Below are 15753 nucleotides of genomic sequence, written 5' to 3' on the forward strand. Positions count from 1 at the left end.
GATTCTGACCCCTAAGGGACATTTAGCAACGTCTGGAGACATTTTGGCTGTGGAAACTAGGGGGTACAACGGGCAACTAGTGGACAAAGGCCAGGGATGCTGCTAAACACCCTGCTATGCACAGAACAGCCCCACAACGAAGATCAGCCAGCCCAAAATGCCAACAGTGATGAGGCTGAGAATCCCAGCAGCACTATTACTTGAGGTCACCTGAGTGAACTGCTACTCTTTACAACCCAAGAGTCTAGCTAAGACTTAGAGATTCTGTCTTGACTAGAAAACATGGCCGTAGAATCTTATTCAATGTTTAAGAGAGCCAGCAAGTCTCCTTAAAAACAACTACCATGAAGGTAGCCTGGGGAAGGGTTGAAAATGTTACACCTAACTGACAAGAAATTATTTTTCTTCAGAAAAACCATCTAACTGGTGTACCACCAGCATTTCTACACTGAATCATAAGACTCATCAGAGAACTTCATACTTTTCCTTCAAAAAAAGGAAAAATTCAAATACCATCTTCTCTAATAACATGTTGCTACCACTGAAAGTACAAAAAGTAAATGAACTGGAATTATGAGTTCAAATACCAATTTTCATCATAGTTTTAAATCCATTAAAACTGGATACAGTTGGCTAGAGCCTATTCTTTGGTAGCTTTTACTTCTCTTGAAGACTTCAGTCTGTATATTTGACACCATTATTCCTTGACAAGAGCTTTCAGCCTACTTCTTTCTTTAAATACTAATGTATATGGCATGAGGTCTTACCCACAGTAAATCACAATAAATATTTTATTAGTTGATGGAATGAAAAAATTTTTTAAAGACTATGAGGTGCATGATCCTCTCACCTTTGCCAGAGTTGACAGGAGCTGGGTAATACAAAGGTCAATTACCACACATTATATGTAAAAATATGTAAGTTTTAGATACTGATATTCAAAGTATTTAATATTTATAATTAACTCTCTTGTCTACCTAGGAGAATGAGAGTGCCAGAACATAAGCTGGTTCTGAATAAAGGGAATAGTTCCCTACAGAGACCACCAATCTGGATGAAGATCAGATGCATATCCCCACCTGCCCTCAACTGCCACTCTTTCTTTCTTCCTACAATGTATGGGCAGGGCCATTATCTTCCTTCAGCCATTCTTCTGCCAAAATCCCAGGGGGCAGAGCCAGGAGGTGGAAGCAACGGAATACAGGGAGGAGCACAGAAAAGCACCCATATACCTGGGCAGCTGAGGCTGAGCCACTTGTAGTGCTGATAAAGTGAACGCTGTGGGGACGTAAGTGGTAGAGGCGCAAGATCAAATGCGACGGGCTACTGGGAGAGACAACTGGCCAAGAACAGGCAAATAAACCTTAGAGTAGAGATTAAAGACAAGTTGTCTGAAGGAGCAACACATGATGAATGTGATGGGAACTGGATGGAGGTACCCAAGTAAAAACCAAACTAGAAGATAAGGGATGTGAAGTCAAAGCCAAGGTGGCCAAAATAGCACAAAATCCCAGAGGCAACCACAAGCTCACACTGAGGCTGGTGTGGCCCGTGTACATACTCTACCCACGTGGGCAGCCTATCCCAGAGCACGAGGGCAAGGTCAGCAACTCTCTTTAACAGTAGTGCAACTACTCACTGATATCAAAATATAGGAAGCTGAGTCTCCCAAAGCAGTCCCCACCTTCAACAAATTTTCAGTGTTAGGATCTGAAAGGCCACTTGTGTAAAGCATGCCAATAACACAGGATAGCAATTATCACTACCCCTGTGGGTCTAGTATATAAAGCCAAACTGAAAGTAACTGTCCTTTAAATAACTAATTTTATCAACAATAAGAAAATTAAGTACCACATAACTGGTAAGATAGGAACATGGATGGAGACAGAATAATAAACAACCATTATTACACTAAAGAATGAAAGAAATATTTTTTCTGCTTACCTGAAGAATTTTTTCCTGTGAAGTTGCTTCAGTAATACAGGGGAAATACATGCTCTAATGAAAGCTACACATCATTTAAAGCCCCCTTTCCACTTACCTGATTCTGATTCTTTGGGAGCTATTTTAAAACTCTGTAAGTTGTAGGTAACTAATAAAAAAGCAAAATAACTCTTCTCTGTAGACATGCAAATTCTTTCTGAATGTGATTCTTTCTGACTTGCCTCCCTCACTGTGGAAAATCCTGTTTTGCCTCCATTTAATACATCAGTTTCAATATTCTGAAACTATAGATATTACCTTTTTTGAAAGTTACCTTTCAACAGTAATTTTTGAGATAATTAGTTACTTGCTGAAATGTGAGAGAAGTGTTGACATGTACCATTGATGTTTTCTCAATTATGCTGCTGATGTAATCCTAAGAATAGCTATTGCCCTAGAAAGGCATAGGGTTTTTGGGTGACAAAGGGTGATAAAGCCCCTGACTGATCAAATTAGAGGTGGACAGTGAGCCAGGTAGTGTCATCAACAGCACAGAGGCAAAAGAGAGTTTATATTTATGCTAGAGAAGGGGAGGGAGGGAGGAGAGAAAGAAAAGTGGGCTGACTAGCATGAGAGTTCTTATTTAGGGGTACAGGAGATCCTCCATTTTTGTAGATTCATAGATAACATGGCTGCATCCCAAACACAATCCTGTCTACTCTGCAGTAACAAACTGCATTAGGGTGAGGCTTGTTCACTGACAGCCTGGCAGAGAATCACTTCTCTGTCAATGGATGTTTGCTGTGGCCACGCGGTTTTCAGAGATTCAATGAACATGAGTCATTTCATCATATCCTATAAGTGAGAAAGCCCTGTAATGTTCAAAATGCCAGTGGCACATGGCTACAGTTAGACAAAATGGAGACTTGTAAAAATTGAAAAGAATGAGAATGATGTATGGTGCACATATATACATAGGGGGTAAATGTGACTGACCACAGAACTCTTCTCTGGGATTTCTTGTTAAGGATTGATATTAGAAGCAAGGGTTTTTGCTCGAACAAATGAAAGCTTCTGTTCTTATGAACAAAACACATTCTGAGTCTAACGTGTGTTATGGGCTCACACATAGAAAACAGAAAGTATACCTCTGAGCTCTCAATTCAAAGATAATTTCTGCCATAAAAGTAAATTAATTTTTATTTAATATTCCAACAACAGTAACATAAATTTTACCAACACTTAGCATTCCTCACACAGAACTTGATGGCAGAGCCAAACCAATACTCAGACAAGTATCCTCAGAAGTAGCTGAAATTTAGAGCATTAAATAACTCTGCACAGAAGGAAACTGTATACCTGAACATACAAGCCCCGGTTTCTTTATGTATGAAACTTCACCATGTTAGAGCTTTTCCTTTATTAAAAACTTCCAGATGCATAACAAGTATAGTAGTACTAAGCCACTCCTGTCAGTCTTGCTGCTTAAACTCCTGGGAAGTTGTCAGTATATCTACATGGTTTAGCAATTAATTTTAGGGATATTTGCTTGGTTAAACCTCTTTTTTTGCAACTTATGATAAACTTTGGGTGGCATTTACAATCTTTCCAGCCTTTAGTACTTGGTTCACCTTCCAATCTTTGCTGCTTCAGTGATAGTTATATTCTCTCAGAAGGCCAAGTAACTGAAGTAGTTTAAAAATGAAGAGTTTCTCTCCCAGACTTTCTGGAAGCCCATAGTTGGAGTATTAAAGAGAAAATAAATTGCTCATGGAAGTTCAACAACATGTACAGAGGCAGTGTCATTCTACTGCCCTCCAACCAGACTACTGAGGAAAGCGTTGTGCTTGGCCAAACTACAGTTCACAACCAGCTTCTCATACAGTAAATGTCACTGCAGCTGACAGTGGACATTCATTTCCATGGGAGGTAGAGTATTGTCTTTCAAATTTCCTTCTGCAGTACTTGTTACAGTATGATTGTAGCCAGATTTACACTTTCTCTGAAATGTACTGTGTATCACTCCCTGTTGGCTATTAATTCCTGAAGTTTTTTCCTTCTATTATTTAAAAATAGATGCACAATTAATATATCCTCATTGCACTGTCAAGTTAAATTTAAATAATGATCATCATCAGTTTGACACAACAAAAATCAAATGAAGTCTCAAAGATCTTAGAAGCATCTTTGATAACAGTTTTCTCACAACATAAATTTTCTCTAAATAACTTGAGGGATAGTTATTTTTCATATACCATTTTGAAAACTATTAACTATTAGTTTAAAAAATCAACTGCTTTAAGTAAATATATTTTAAAAAGCAATGGATTGGTATAACTTGATGGTAAGGCCCCACATTAATATCCAGAATTACAGAATAAGAAAAAAATACAAAGAAAGAAATTTGAAAAAACACAGAAAACTATCATTATAAAACAGAAACAATACTGCAACTTCAAGGCTTAAAAAATACATAACTTTAAGAAAAAGGATGAAGTGAATGTTAACTTTCTGATGAACAGTACCATGCTCAATTACACAGTGAATTTTCCCAACTTCCCACTGCTACCACTATGGTTACATCTCCTTTGTTAGACTACTATAACCCGTTAAATAGACTATTTTACACTAATAGTCACTTCTGGATTCCATCCATTCTATTAAATAATTTTGCTTCCTTCATTCCTAGCAATGCTCCAGAATTTTGGAGATCAGTTCTGTGCTGAAAAGTATATGATATCCCTAGACATGAAGCTGGAATCACACTGGGGATTGGACTCTCAGGAATTTTCTAAAAGTATCCCATAGAGTCCTAAGGTTCTTTGGTGATAATCACGGGCTGCTAGAGGGGAGAGAGGGGAACAACAGAAGGAAGAGCATATAGGGTGTTGGCCTCTGTCCCATTTGACTTTCAAGGTCCATCAGGATAGCTAACAAATGTACCTTATTTCATTTACTGGGTTTTCCAATAAGATTAAAAGGTTTGGCCTCTTTAAGAAATGTTGGAAAAACGCTCAACTACTTGATCTCCAAGATTTGTATCAGCTTTAATATGTTATGGCTCACAAAGTCCTCAAAGAAAATGTCAAAAAGCCACGAGGATGAGTTAACTGAACATGTAAAGAGATAAACCACAATAAAAGTCCTCAACCAAGTCAAGTTGACAGATTTTCATTATATTCATTATGAGGTTTTATGGAAAACCTTCCATCCAGAACTCTGCAATAAGCCTTAGGGATACAGAGATACAAAACAGAACCTCAGCCATGGAGCTTATAAATAAGATTGGTAAAATTGGACTCCCAACCGACTCCCTCAGGAAATGGAATATAATTAGTCCGTAAGTCCACTTAGCAGCTAGGGATAGGATCAGCGCAGAAGGGTCACCTAATCCTTGACCCACTTAACTCACCTGACCCCCAACCAGGCTGATGACCATCCTCAGAAAAGCAATTATTTAAGAAACTTGTTTCCATTCCAATTTCATCAGCTCTAACCTTGAGCCCTAACTCTTTTAGTAAAAAACTATTTTTAGTATTCCAAAGTTAACTTAGTCCTAGAATCTGCCAGCATTTCGAGCATGACTTTAAAGTCAAAAGGTTGGTTTTTGTATGTGGTTTATGGAAATGTTTTATCTTATGATCATATCATGTACATCTAAAAAATGCCAGCTGGATTCTGAAGCCCCTGAGATACAAAATGGAGTTTCATTATTCCTAAATGGGTATTACAAACAACTTAACTTTGAGAGCTGCCAGAATTCCTAAGATACAAGAATGTTGGGAGAGAGCTGTGTCAATTTTCCAGTCATACTCAATTCTAGCATCTTAAGGATCATATTTAAGAACACCCCTGCAGTCCTGTAATAGACCTGAAGGAGGGACTTCTAAGAGATTATCCTTTCACATTAGCTGTTATAAGAACAAAAGGGAGTATCAGAGACAGAGCTATAATGGAGAATTCCTTTGACTCTGTAACCATAGTCCAGATTCACATTATAACAGAAACTCTAAAATACCAGGTTTACCAAGTATGAAGGTAAAGAGATATGATTCCAAGAGATTATGGGATATGGGTGGCTTTTCCTTCTCCTAACATGTGAACTCCTTGGTAAAGAAAAGAAAAATAGACTCTATCTGTGCCATGTCCAGGCTACTTCTAGTTAGACATTCTGATTCTCAATATTATCATAACATAAACTAGAGCTGTCTACAATTCATCCGATTCACTCAGCCACTTAGCCTAAATGTGAAAATTGTATTTAAATATGTGTTAACCACATTTAGAATATAAGAACAAAAGCTTTATGTACATAATACAGAAGCCTAACAACTCCTAAAAATATAAATTATTAATATCCAAATGAACAGAGTTTTTGGCATTCCTGGCAGATCAGACTAAGGAACACAGTATGAAAAAATAAAGATGGCATTTCAACTATCACATTATGTGGTAACTGAAGTAAAAAAGGAGACTCCAGATGAAATGATGTCAAAATTCCAAATGACCCTTGAGTCTGAGAAATGACAAAATATGAACACAAAATCCCCAAGTGGTAAGTTTAATTACATTTAGTTCATTTATGCCAGCCATTGAAACACTGGCCTCAAGTTCACATCTGTGAGTCTTTCTACTAAATTAATTTTTTGACTAACACAAATATGAAATTTACTAGTTTTAAATATATTAAAGCTGATAGGACATTCTAGCCTTCACATATATGGAAGAAAATACTTGTTGCCCCCACTAGTCTCTTCCACTGCAAATGGAAGTCAAGAGATAGAAGTCCATTAGGAATGTAGTAGGGAAGAAGCTGACAAAACAGAAGCAGCCCCACTATTCAGCTCCTCTCTGCAGTCACTAAACAAAGGTGCCTGCCATCTGGTGGCATTCATCAAGAAATCCAGTCATTTAAATGACACACAGAGCAGTCATTTGAAGGAATACATATACCAGTGAACAGTGCTCAATTTTAATTTCTAAGTGAATTCCACTTACTTCTGCTTCCCATTCTTCTGCATTTCCTCCTTTGTAAAAGTCAATTTAAAACACTTCTTAAATTTTAAGATGGCAGAGCACATCCCAAATAAAAATTACACATGTTGAAGGATTCAGTATGCAGGTATACCACAGTTATTTAGAACACTGATTGGAAAAAGAGTGTTAAATATCATAGTACATTAAACCACTTCATAGAACCTTACCCATACTGGCAAACCAGGGAGGGTGGGGGTGCTCTGATGCTTAGCAGTCACACACTGGGCTACAGCCTGTAGCCCAGACTAACTCATACATTGTTTTGACATTCTCAGCTTCCATCAAACCACCAAGTAATAAGTGGTAGGATGGTATTAAAACACTTTTTCATTATAGGGTTTGGATGGTTTCCATTCAAGGTAACATAGAGTGATGTTATTTTTGTGAGTGTCTAGTGAGGTTCCCCCTGAAGCAGGACACCCCCAGACTGTAAAACAGTCTGATTCTAGCATGTTTCCCCACCATCTCTCCATTTACCTCATCTTGATGAGAGGATACCTTCCTTCTCCATTCCTAAACCTAATTTTGACATTCAAACTGTGTTTTTTTTAATGCTATGTACTTGATTGTACAGTTATAATCCAACCAGAATCACAATACATTATTATGGCTCTGAGAGGTTACTTGTACCTATACTTTCTTCAGATGAGCTAGAATGCATTAACCCTTATGCAGAATTTATGCTCTTCTCTTAAATAATTCCCAGCTCATGGAAAAACAGAAGTACAAAGGTAAGAAAAAGAAAAGAACAGTTGAAGAATTAGCTTCTTAATAACTTTTAGACAAAAGAACAGAAGAGAAGCTAAGAAACAAGAACACTGTTTTAAGAGGCAATTTGTCCCCACTGCTTTGGGGACAGGCCATTTTGCCAGCTGTCACTAGTGGGCCAACTCAAAATGTTACACCCAAACTGTTGTATTCATTAGGACTGAAAACCATTTAACATGAATGCTTTGAGGCACATGATATCACATTGTATTGTTTGTCCTTACAAGAGGAAGGGAATGCCTGCTATTTCATTTAAATAACATTTATAGCATTTTAATTTGCTTTCTTTCTGCAAACTGTTTCTGACTATTCTTTACCATACATAATTGAACATCTACACATTATTATGCTGTACTTGATACACTTTTCCCATTCATTGTGTGCAGCTGGTTAGGAAAAAACATACAGTATAAGTGAAAAACCATGTTAGTAGGAAATACATATTTTATATGATAAAGCAAATTTATGTTAGAAAGGTAACTTATAGGTCTTCTAATATGATGGGAAAGGGTGCACAACCTTAAAGCTATGGTTAACATTTCTTTCCACCCAAAAGAGAAGATGCCACCAACCCAGTCACCAAAGGCTGTATCACACTTATGAATCAGATGTACTTTTACTTGCCTATATACATATATATATTTTTGTATCACTTTCACAGACTTGGAGAGTGTACAGAGACCTCAGAAATTATCTAGTGCATCTTTTTTATCTCTGGCTAAACTCTCCAAGCAGATGACTAGCTGTGCTATTCTTCATCGCCATCAGAGAATGTAGAAGAACTAGGTCCACTGCTACTGTTCAGTATCACCAGGCAGGAAGTTTCTACTCTTATTCAACCTGAATCTCACTGTTTTCAGGAGAAATGCAGAAGAACAAACACCATCGTATCTACCATAACCCTTTTTATATTAAAGCCCCTTTTTTGTTTCAGTTGGGTATCACTGTAGGTAGATCAGGTATTGCGTTTCCCTTCATCTAACCTTGAGTTTTTGGAAAGGGAAAAACTAGGTAAAGCTATACAAATCAGTTTATATCCATTGCTAGAGTATTATTTGTAATCAGAAGTGAAATTTTCTCATATTCTGGTGTCTCCTACCATGAATTTCTCTCTTATCCTCTCCAAGAAAACAAAAAATCCTTAGTATTTACAACATGGAAGGAATTCTGATCATGTACTCCAAAGCACACAGTTCTTCTTTTTGGTTGCATTTATCATGACTGTAAATTCATGTCATTTTTAAATAAATGTCTGTCATCTTCATTGAAATGTAGGTTCAATGAGGACAGTTAACATATGCCTTTCAAAAGTCATTCTAGTAATACTCCTATCTTGGGGATATGAACGTAGAGTCTGTAAAAGTCATTCTTGGAAATGACTTGCCAAGATTGTAGAACATGCTGATGACAAAGCCAGGTTTAGAACTCCATATTCTTCACTGCCCATTCACCTTCTCTGTCCCTTGTTCAACAGTGGTTCTTGCATCTAATACCCTGGGCAGTTACCCCCTACTAATGAGTGAAGTGTACACAAACTTCACGAGCTGTAGGTTGGCTGCCTGGCTCTCAGCGTTCTCTTTCAGTTGGAACATAGCAACGCTCCCACAGATGTGCCTGGTTTATATGTATGTAATGTAGAACTCCAAGAACAGAACCAAAAACAGAATTCTACATCCATAGCAGAGAACCAATTTCTCCTCTCCTATGAAGGTCAAGTTTTACGGAGGCCAAGCCACAAATGCCAGCTGAATTTCCATGGTTCAGCCACTGCTAAATCTAATATTCTGCTAAACAGAGCTCCAATTTGTATGCTTTTTAAATTTTATTTTAGGATCCTTTAAAGCAAATATTCAAAAAACAGAGCCTCTCCTGAGCACATGAAAAAAGCAAACATGAATTTTTGGAGTGATGAAAGTGATCTAAAATTTGATTGTGGTGATGGTTGCCCACTCCACAAATTTATTTTAGAAACATTTACAACATCCACTTAAAATGGTTAATTATAAACTATACTTCAATAGAGCTATTTAAAAATAAGTGTGAAAATTAATCAGAAAGCTAAGTACTTCTTTTTTGTAAATATCTGGTATCAAAATTGTAAAGACATTCTATAATAGCCCCATACTCTTTTAAGCGCAGGTTCTATTTACTTCCATCATGGTTTGCCTACAAGGTCAAAAGTTTTTCCTGCAATTTTGGTAAAAATAATTTAAGGGACTAATATAAATATCTATAAATAACCAATTTCATTGCTATAGCACCATGAGATACTGACTCATTTGATTATCTGCATGAGTGATCCACAGACAATTGTTTAATTATACACAGTATTCTAGTCCGGAAATAGCCATCAATTAACCACTTGGTTTTGAGCAAGTTATACATCTCCAGGTCTGTCTTCCTACCTACATCATGTGTCCCCCTAGCCAAGATTACAGCTAGGTAGCACATAATATATTAAAAAGGGTAGTAGCTGCTATCATCTAATTAGCAGCAATTAATATGCCAGAATTTGGGTAAATTAGTAACCTACAACAAAAGTAGGATTTTTTTTGCAGATGAAGAAATTGGAACATAGACAAGTTCATTATTTGGCCAAGGTTAAAGTTATTTAGTAGCAGACCCAGGATTCCACCTCAGAAACATCCACCTCCAAACCCTATACTCATTCTCTATTTCTCATTAGATTCTTAGCTTTTGATTTTGTCAGATGTGGGCATGACTTCTGACCTTGCCTTTACTATCTTGTTTATTCACCTTCTCTGAGTCCGGTTTCTTCATATGTAAAATGAGATTACTAATACTTAATTCTCGGCATCATTGTGAAAAGTAAGTAAGAGTGTGCTTCTCCTACAATTAGAAACCATTCAATAATAATAGTCTTTCCCATCTCTCTCCCACGGAAGTTCCTTCCTGTGTTAAAAAAAAAAATCTATCAGTTCCTTGACTTCCTTGTAGCCTACCTGGACAAACCTCACTGGGACTGAGTTCTATCAAAAGCGATTCAAGTGAACACAAACAACACAGCATTAGTCCTATGCTATCAATTCAGGACTCTGTGATAGAGACTGTCAACAAGAGTGTCAACTTCAAGGGGTGGGCATCCGTCCACAGGAACTGAGCTGAGGTCACAGACTTGTCTCATTCTGCCCTAGAAACAGATGTCTGGGTGACAACTCTTAGTCACTGCAAACCGGAGTTAGAGCCAAACCAGGTGGGAAGCACTGTATCTCCTTTCTAATCCTCTTGGCCATTCCCTAAGACAATACCTCACTGACCATAACAAAATAGCTAGTTTTCCCCCAAGATACCAATTTCAACATAATTTATTTCGATGATGTCTAATTATTCCACAAGCAGAAGAGAGTGTTGCTATAACAGTGATCTATCAGTAAGAAACCACTTTGATTCTGTGTATTGGAATGTGCACCTTCAAACAGTCACCTCACAAGCAACCTGGAGAAAACTGATGTAATGTGGAGCTCTAGTGGTGGCAAGAAAGTAAAGCAGCCATCACTGAGTCAACAAAAACGCCAAGGAAATCCCCATTTGGTATTTATTTGTTATTATGGAGAAATCATCATTTATTATTAAATCAATATGTTAAGAAGAAAAATGGTTCACAATGATCTCCTTAGATAATAGAAGGTAAACTCTAAGTGTAATGGCTTTCTTTCAGAATACAAATTGAACATCAATAAGCTTACATTAAACATGAATAAATCCACAAAAAAACGAATTCAGTGCTGTGGCTGTCACTTCTCCACTTCTTACCAAGTACGTTAAAAACCTTACTAATTAAACACAAGTTACTTTTCACACAGCTAGCAACAGTACTGTCTACAGAAAACACTGGACTTTAAGTGGTATGATCAGTGAAGTCATGTACCAACTGTCTTGGGAATTTAAATAATCTCTGCAAGCTGATGAGGTTGTTACAAGTTAATTCCTGCACTAGAAAAGTGGCTTCCTTGAATTTCTGAGTTCTGAAGTCTTTCCCAACTTAAAACAACTACGAATGAAACCTACGATGTCAAACATTAACTCTTTGTTTTCCTGTTACCTAAGGAATATGTCTTCTCAATGGAAAGGGCTTTATTTAAAATACAGCTCCATTATGGTCCACAATGGAGCAGAACATAAACAATAAAAATTTTATGATGTACAACCAGGAGTTAACATTTGAAATTTCTAAAGATGGGGTCTGGCTTAGCTGTGTCAAAACCAGTTATTATGAGGGAAAAAAATCCCTAGAATATGAAAAATACAGGAACTAGCCTCTCCATATATATGAGTATCTAAGTAACATGTTCCTGAACATTAAAGAAAGTGTAGGAGCTCACTTTTCCATTGGTGATCATAAAAGAAGCTAAATTTTATAAATGCATTACCAACAATTATCTGAAATAAAAGCCTCAATATTCATAGGAATTTTTCATGGCGTTTAGCAGCTGGATCCACTAGATGTTTTGCAATGGACATATTTCAAGCGCTTCTAAATTGTTAGGTCAAGAGATGATAAACTACCAAGACTATGAAGTTTATGAATGAAGATTTAATAATTACTCAGGGTTTTTTAATTCACTGATGTGTCTGTTCTCCATCCTTCTACTAATATGCTGTCATTAATACAGTGCCCTAAAACTACAGAGAAAAATGGTAAAAATCTAAGTCTTCTCTGAGAAGTCATTGAAAATGCTATAGTTTGTAACAAGCAGCTCAAATAAAGAAGTAATTTCCTTTCAGTCCTCACTGCTAACTATGGGATAGGAGAGAGAACCTTTTTGATAGGAAAGAATCAAAGCAGGCAGAGGAGTTAAGATTGTTTACTAACATAATCATATATCAAAGGGAACAAATGGAAACCTGTATTAATGCAACATTAGCCACCAGATAAGTCAGAATCTAAGGTGTTCTACAGTCCTTTCACCAGACATTGAAATTAAATGAAATTAATGAAAATTTTTTCAATCTGTGAATCTGAGAACTTCGCCTTTGTACATCACCTTGCCCATATTTTTCTTGGTGTTTAACTCTATCTCCTTTGCTTTCTCATAACAGATCTTGGTATGCTACTTAAAATAGTATTTGGGGCTTTATTTGCCATTCTTTTGACTGAGATATGTTGATTTCATTCAATTAAGTTGGGTCGGCATTCTTTCTTTACTATTATTACCAGTAGACTTTGACAGACATGGAACCTTTGTTTAAAATGCTCTGCTATGGAGGAAACCTTGGTTAAGTAAGTTCCATTTTACCTGCCGGGCAGTTGCACTCTGAAGGTGCTTCTCTTGCGATTCTTATTTTAGCCATATGTTCATAGGATTTCTGTAGAAAAAGAAGAGTTATTAACAACCATCAGCAGCATTGTAGAGAAAAGGATTCTTCAGGGACTTCTGGCCATATGCTTGATTTGCTAGCATTTGATAGCCTGTACAAGTAACATATACATATGTCCTTGGACTTAAGTCGAAAGGTAATAGTACCCAAACTCTAAAAAAAGAAAATGACTGTTGACATGGCATCAAGACTATTGGACTTGTATAGAACATCTCTCCCCATTCTTCAACTACCACCACCCTCTTCCTCAACTCAGGCATATGTAGTCAATGTAGAAAACAGGCATTAACACGTTGAAGTTCTAGGTAAATGATGGGTTTTTGAACAGCCAATATTTTATATACATCAAGGTAAACTGCTTATCATGTACTGCAGCTACTGCCAAACAGCCTCCCTATAGGAAGAGAAAGTTCCAGAAAAGCCCGACTAGTGGAAGCCACCCCTGGTTTTGATAGACATAATGTAGGTTCCTTTCAACTCTCAACTCCAATGGCTCTGCAGTCATAAAAACCCTGACACTGCATTCTTTATAAAAACTAACTTACTATTTTTTCTTTTTAAACGTCTTATTTGAAAACATTCAATGTGTGATTGATTTAAAATCATATACAGGGTTATTCCACCTTCAAGAGTGTTATGGTTTGTATATTAATAACACCTATGGCCCTAACCTTCTTACAACACCTGAAGGATACAGCAGATGTTATCTCTGCAAGGAATATTCTCTACTTAATGGGAAAAGATTAACATTGGACTCCAGAAAATTTAGAGATAAAATGCCAGCCTGCCATTCTGGCCCACCCTTCCGCATTTTGTATGTCCTCCATATATGTTTCGCATGCAAACATTCAGAAGACTGAGGGAAGATGACAGAGACAGAAAAGGTGCTACCAACGGATGTGCCTATACAAATATATGCTACAGTGAGCACAGCTGGTCGCCTAGCATATGCACAGCCAGCCACATCAAGTATGCGTAGAGTAAGGGTAGAGGCTGGTCGTGTACAAGAATCACGCCTGTGCAAGATGTTATCCACATGCAGAGTACCCTAGCCTTTCACACCTGAGCCAGAAGTCGCTCCACTTTCTCATGCACCACTGCTTTGAGCTGATCCAGGCAATCAGGAAGCAGACGGACGGAAGGGTCCCCTTTGGCGGATTCGAGAGCGGCGATCCTCGCCTGGAGATCGTTGGTTTTCACCCCCAGGTACAAACAAGACATTATGGCCACCACCGACAGGAGGGCTGCGAGGGCCGCGCACGGGGGCACGGTCCGGGCACAGCGCTGTCCAGTGGGGCCGGGGTCCTCGGCACCCAGCTCCCGGCCCCCTCCTTTCCCTGCGTGTTTCTTCACCAGCATCGTGGCTGGGTAGGCTGCCTTGGTTTCACCTCCCACCCTCTACCACTTCCAATAATCTTGAAAGAAAAAGAACGATTCCTCCAAAGTTCAGTCCCGGTGGCTGCACAACTAGTTGGCGGAGTCGGAGCCGGAGCGCGGAGATGCAGCTCCGCTTTCCTCAGCGCCGAGACCAGCAGACGTGGACCATCATCCTCCGCTTTATCCTCCCCTCCCAGCTGGGAGTGAAAAGCACCCCCAATGCGGAGACTGGTGGCAATAAGGTTAAAAACTGTAATGAAACCCTGCCAGATGGCCCTCCTGGCCCCTCAGAGGATGGACACCTCTTCCGAGGGTCCCGAGAGCGGCCGCGCAGGGTCCAAGAGACAGCGGGAGAGGCGCTGAGAGGGACCGCCGCTCGCCCTCGCCTCGGAGCACCGGACCTGTTGCGTCTGTTAATCTGCCTTATTTCTACCTATTCGGTGTTTTTCCGCACGCCGACCTGTTTCCCACCTGGATTCAGTTCCAGGCACGAGGCTGAGAGAGACCGCGCGAGCGTAGCGCAAAAAAGGGTGGCTAAAAGGGAGAAGAAAGACGAAAACGAAATAACCCAAGGAGCAAACGCGAGTCTCATCGCTGAACTCGCGGCAGCCCGAAGTGTCTCCGCAGCCTCGCGTGCGCGAGCCTTAAATACCGCCCGGGATGCTGGTGTGCGAGTATTTGAGTGCGCGCGCGCCCCGCGCGCGGCGTCCCTCCCCCGGCCCCCGGCTCCCGCCGCGCGACGCCCCCTCCTACCTCCCGTGGCCGCGGCGGAAGCCCACGTCATTATCATAATACATTCACCTTCACCCAGCCCGCGGGCCGGCCCGGGGGAACACCCCAGCCGGCGGGGAGCGCGGGAGGGAGCCGCAGGAGGTCTTATTAGCATAATATATGCAAATAGCTGGAGCGGCCACCGTGACTGGAGAGGAGCTTGGCGGCCTTCCCCACCCCTGCAGAGTAACTCCCGCCCCCCTAGGGCTGCTGCTCCGGCTTGGGCTGGGGGCCGCGGCGGGGTCTGCGGAGGGAGGGCGGCGACTCTGGCGCTTACTGAGTCGGCCCTGCGCCCCTTTCATCCCTGTGAAATAAGGAGAAATGGCCTTCAGAAGGGAAGCAGAAAGCCCTAGCTCCCCGGATCCTCCACTCTGAAGCAGCGGCAGGAGCTCGTGGGCTGGCTCTGCTGCAGCCTTTCTCTCTCTCCCCTCTCTTTCCCGCATGCCCGGAGGCAACGTGTCCGGCTGACGCCTGAGGTACCTGCCCCCACTTCCTTCTCTTTCCACCGCCGCGCTGCAGTCTCCGACTACGGAAAGT

General features: G+C 39.8%; 1 protein-coding gene across 1 annotated transcript in view; it reads right to left on the minus strand.

The window, feature by feature from the left end:
• COL25A1 (collagen type XXV alpha 1 chain) overlaps positions 1–14435 on the minus strand; it is a 468658-nt gene extending 454223 nt beyond the window's left edge. The window contains exons 1-2 of the mRNA XM_036920918.2: positions 14131–14435; positions 12987–13056 (exon numbers count right to left, since the gene is read on the minus strand). Of these exons, the coding sequence (XP_036776813.1) occupies positions 12987–13056; positions 14131–14427 (367 nt within the window). The 5' untranslated portion in view covers positions 14428–14435. The remainder of the gene's footprint in view (positions 1–12986; positions 13057–14130) is intronic.
• Between the last annotated feature and the right edge of the window lie 1318 nt (positions 14436–15753).

This window comes from Manis pentadactyla, chromosome 5 (assembly GCF_030020395.1).
Source record: "Manis pentadactyla isolate mManPen7 chromosome 5, mManPen7.hap1, whole genome shotgun sequence".
Taxonomy (NCBI): Eukaryota; Metazoa; Chordata; class Mammalia; order Pholidota; family Manidae; genus Manis; species Manis pentadactyla.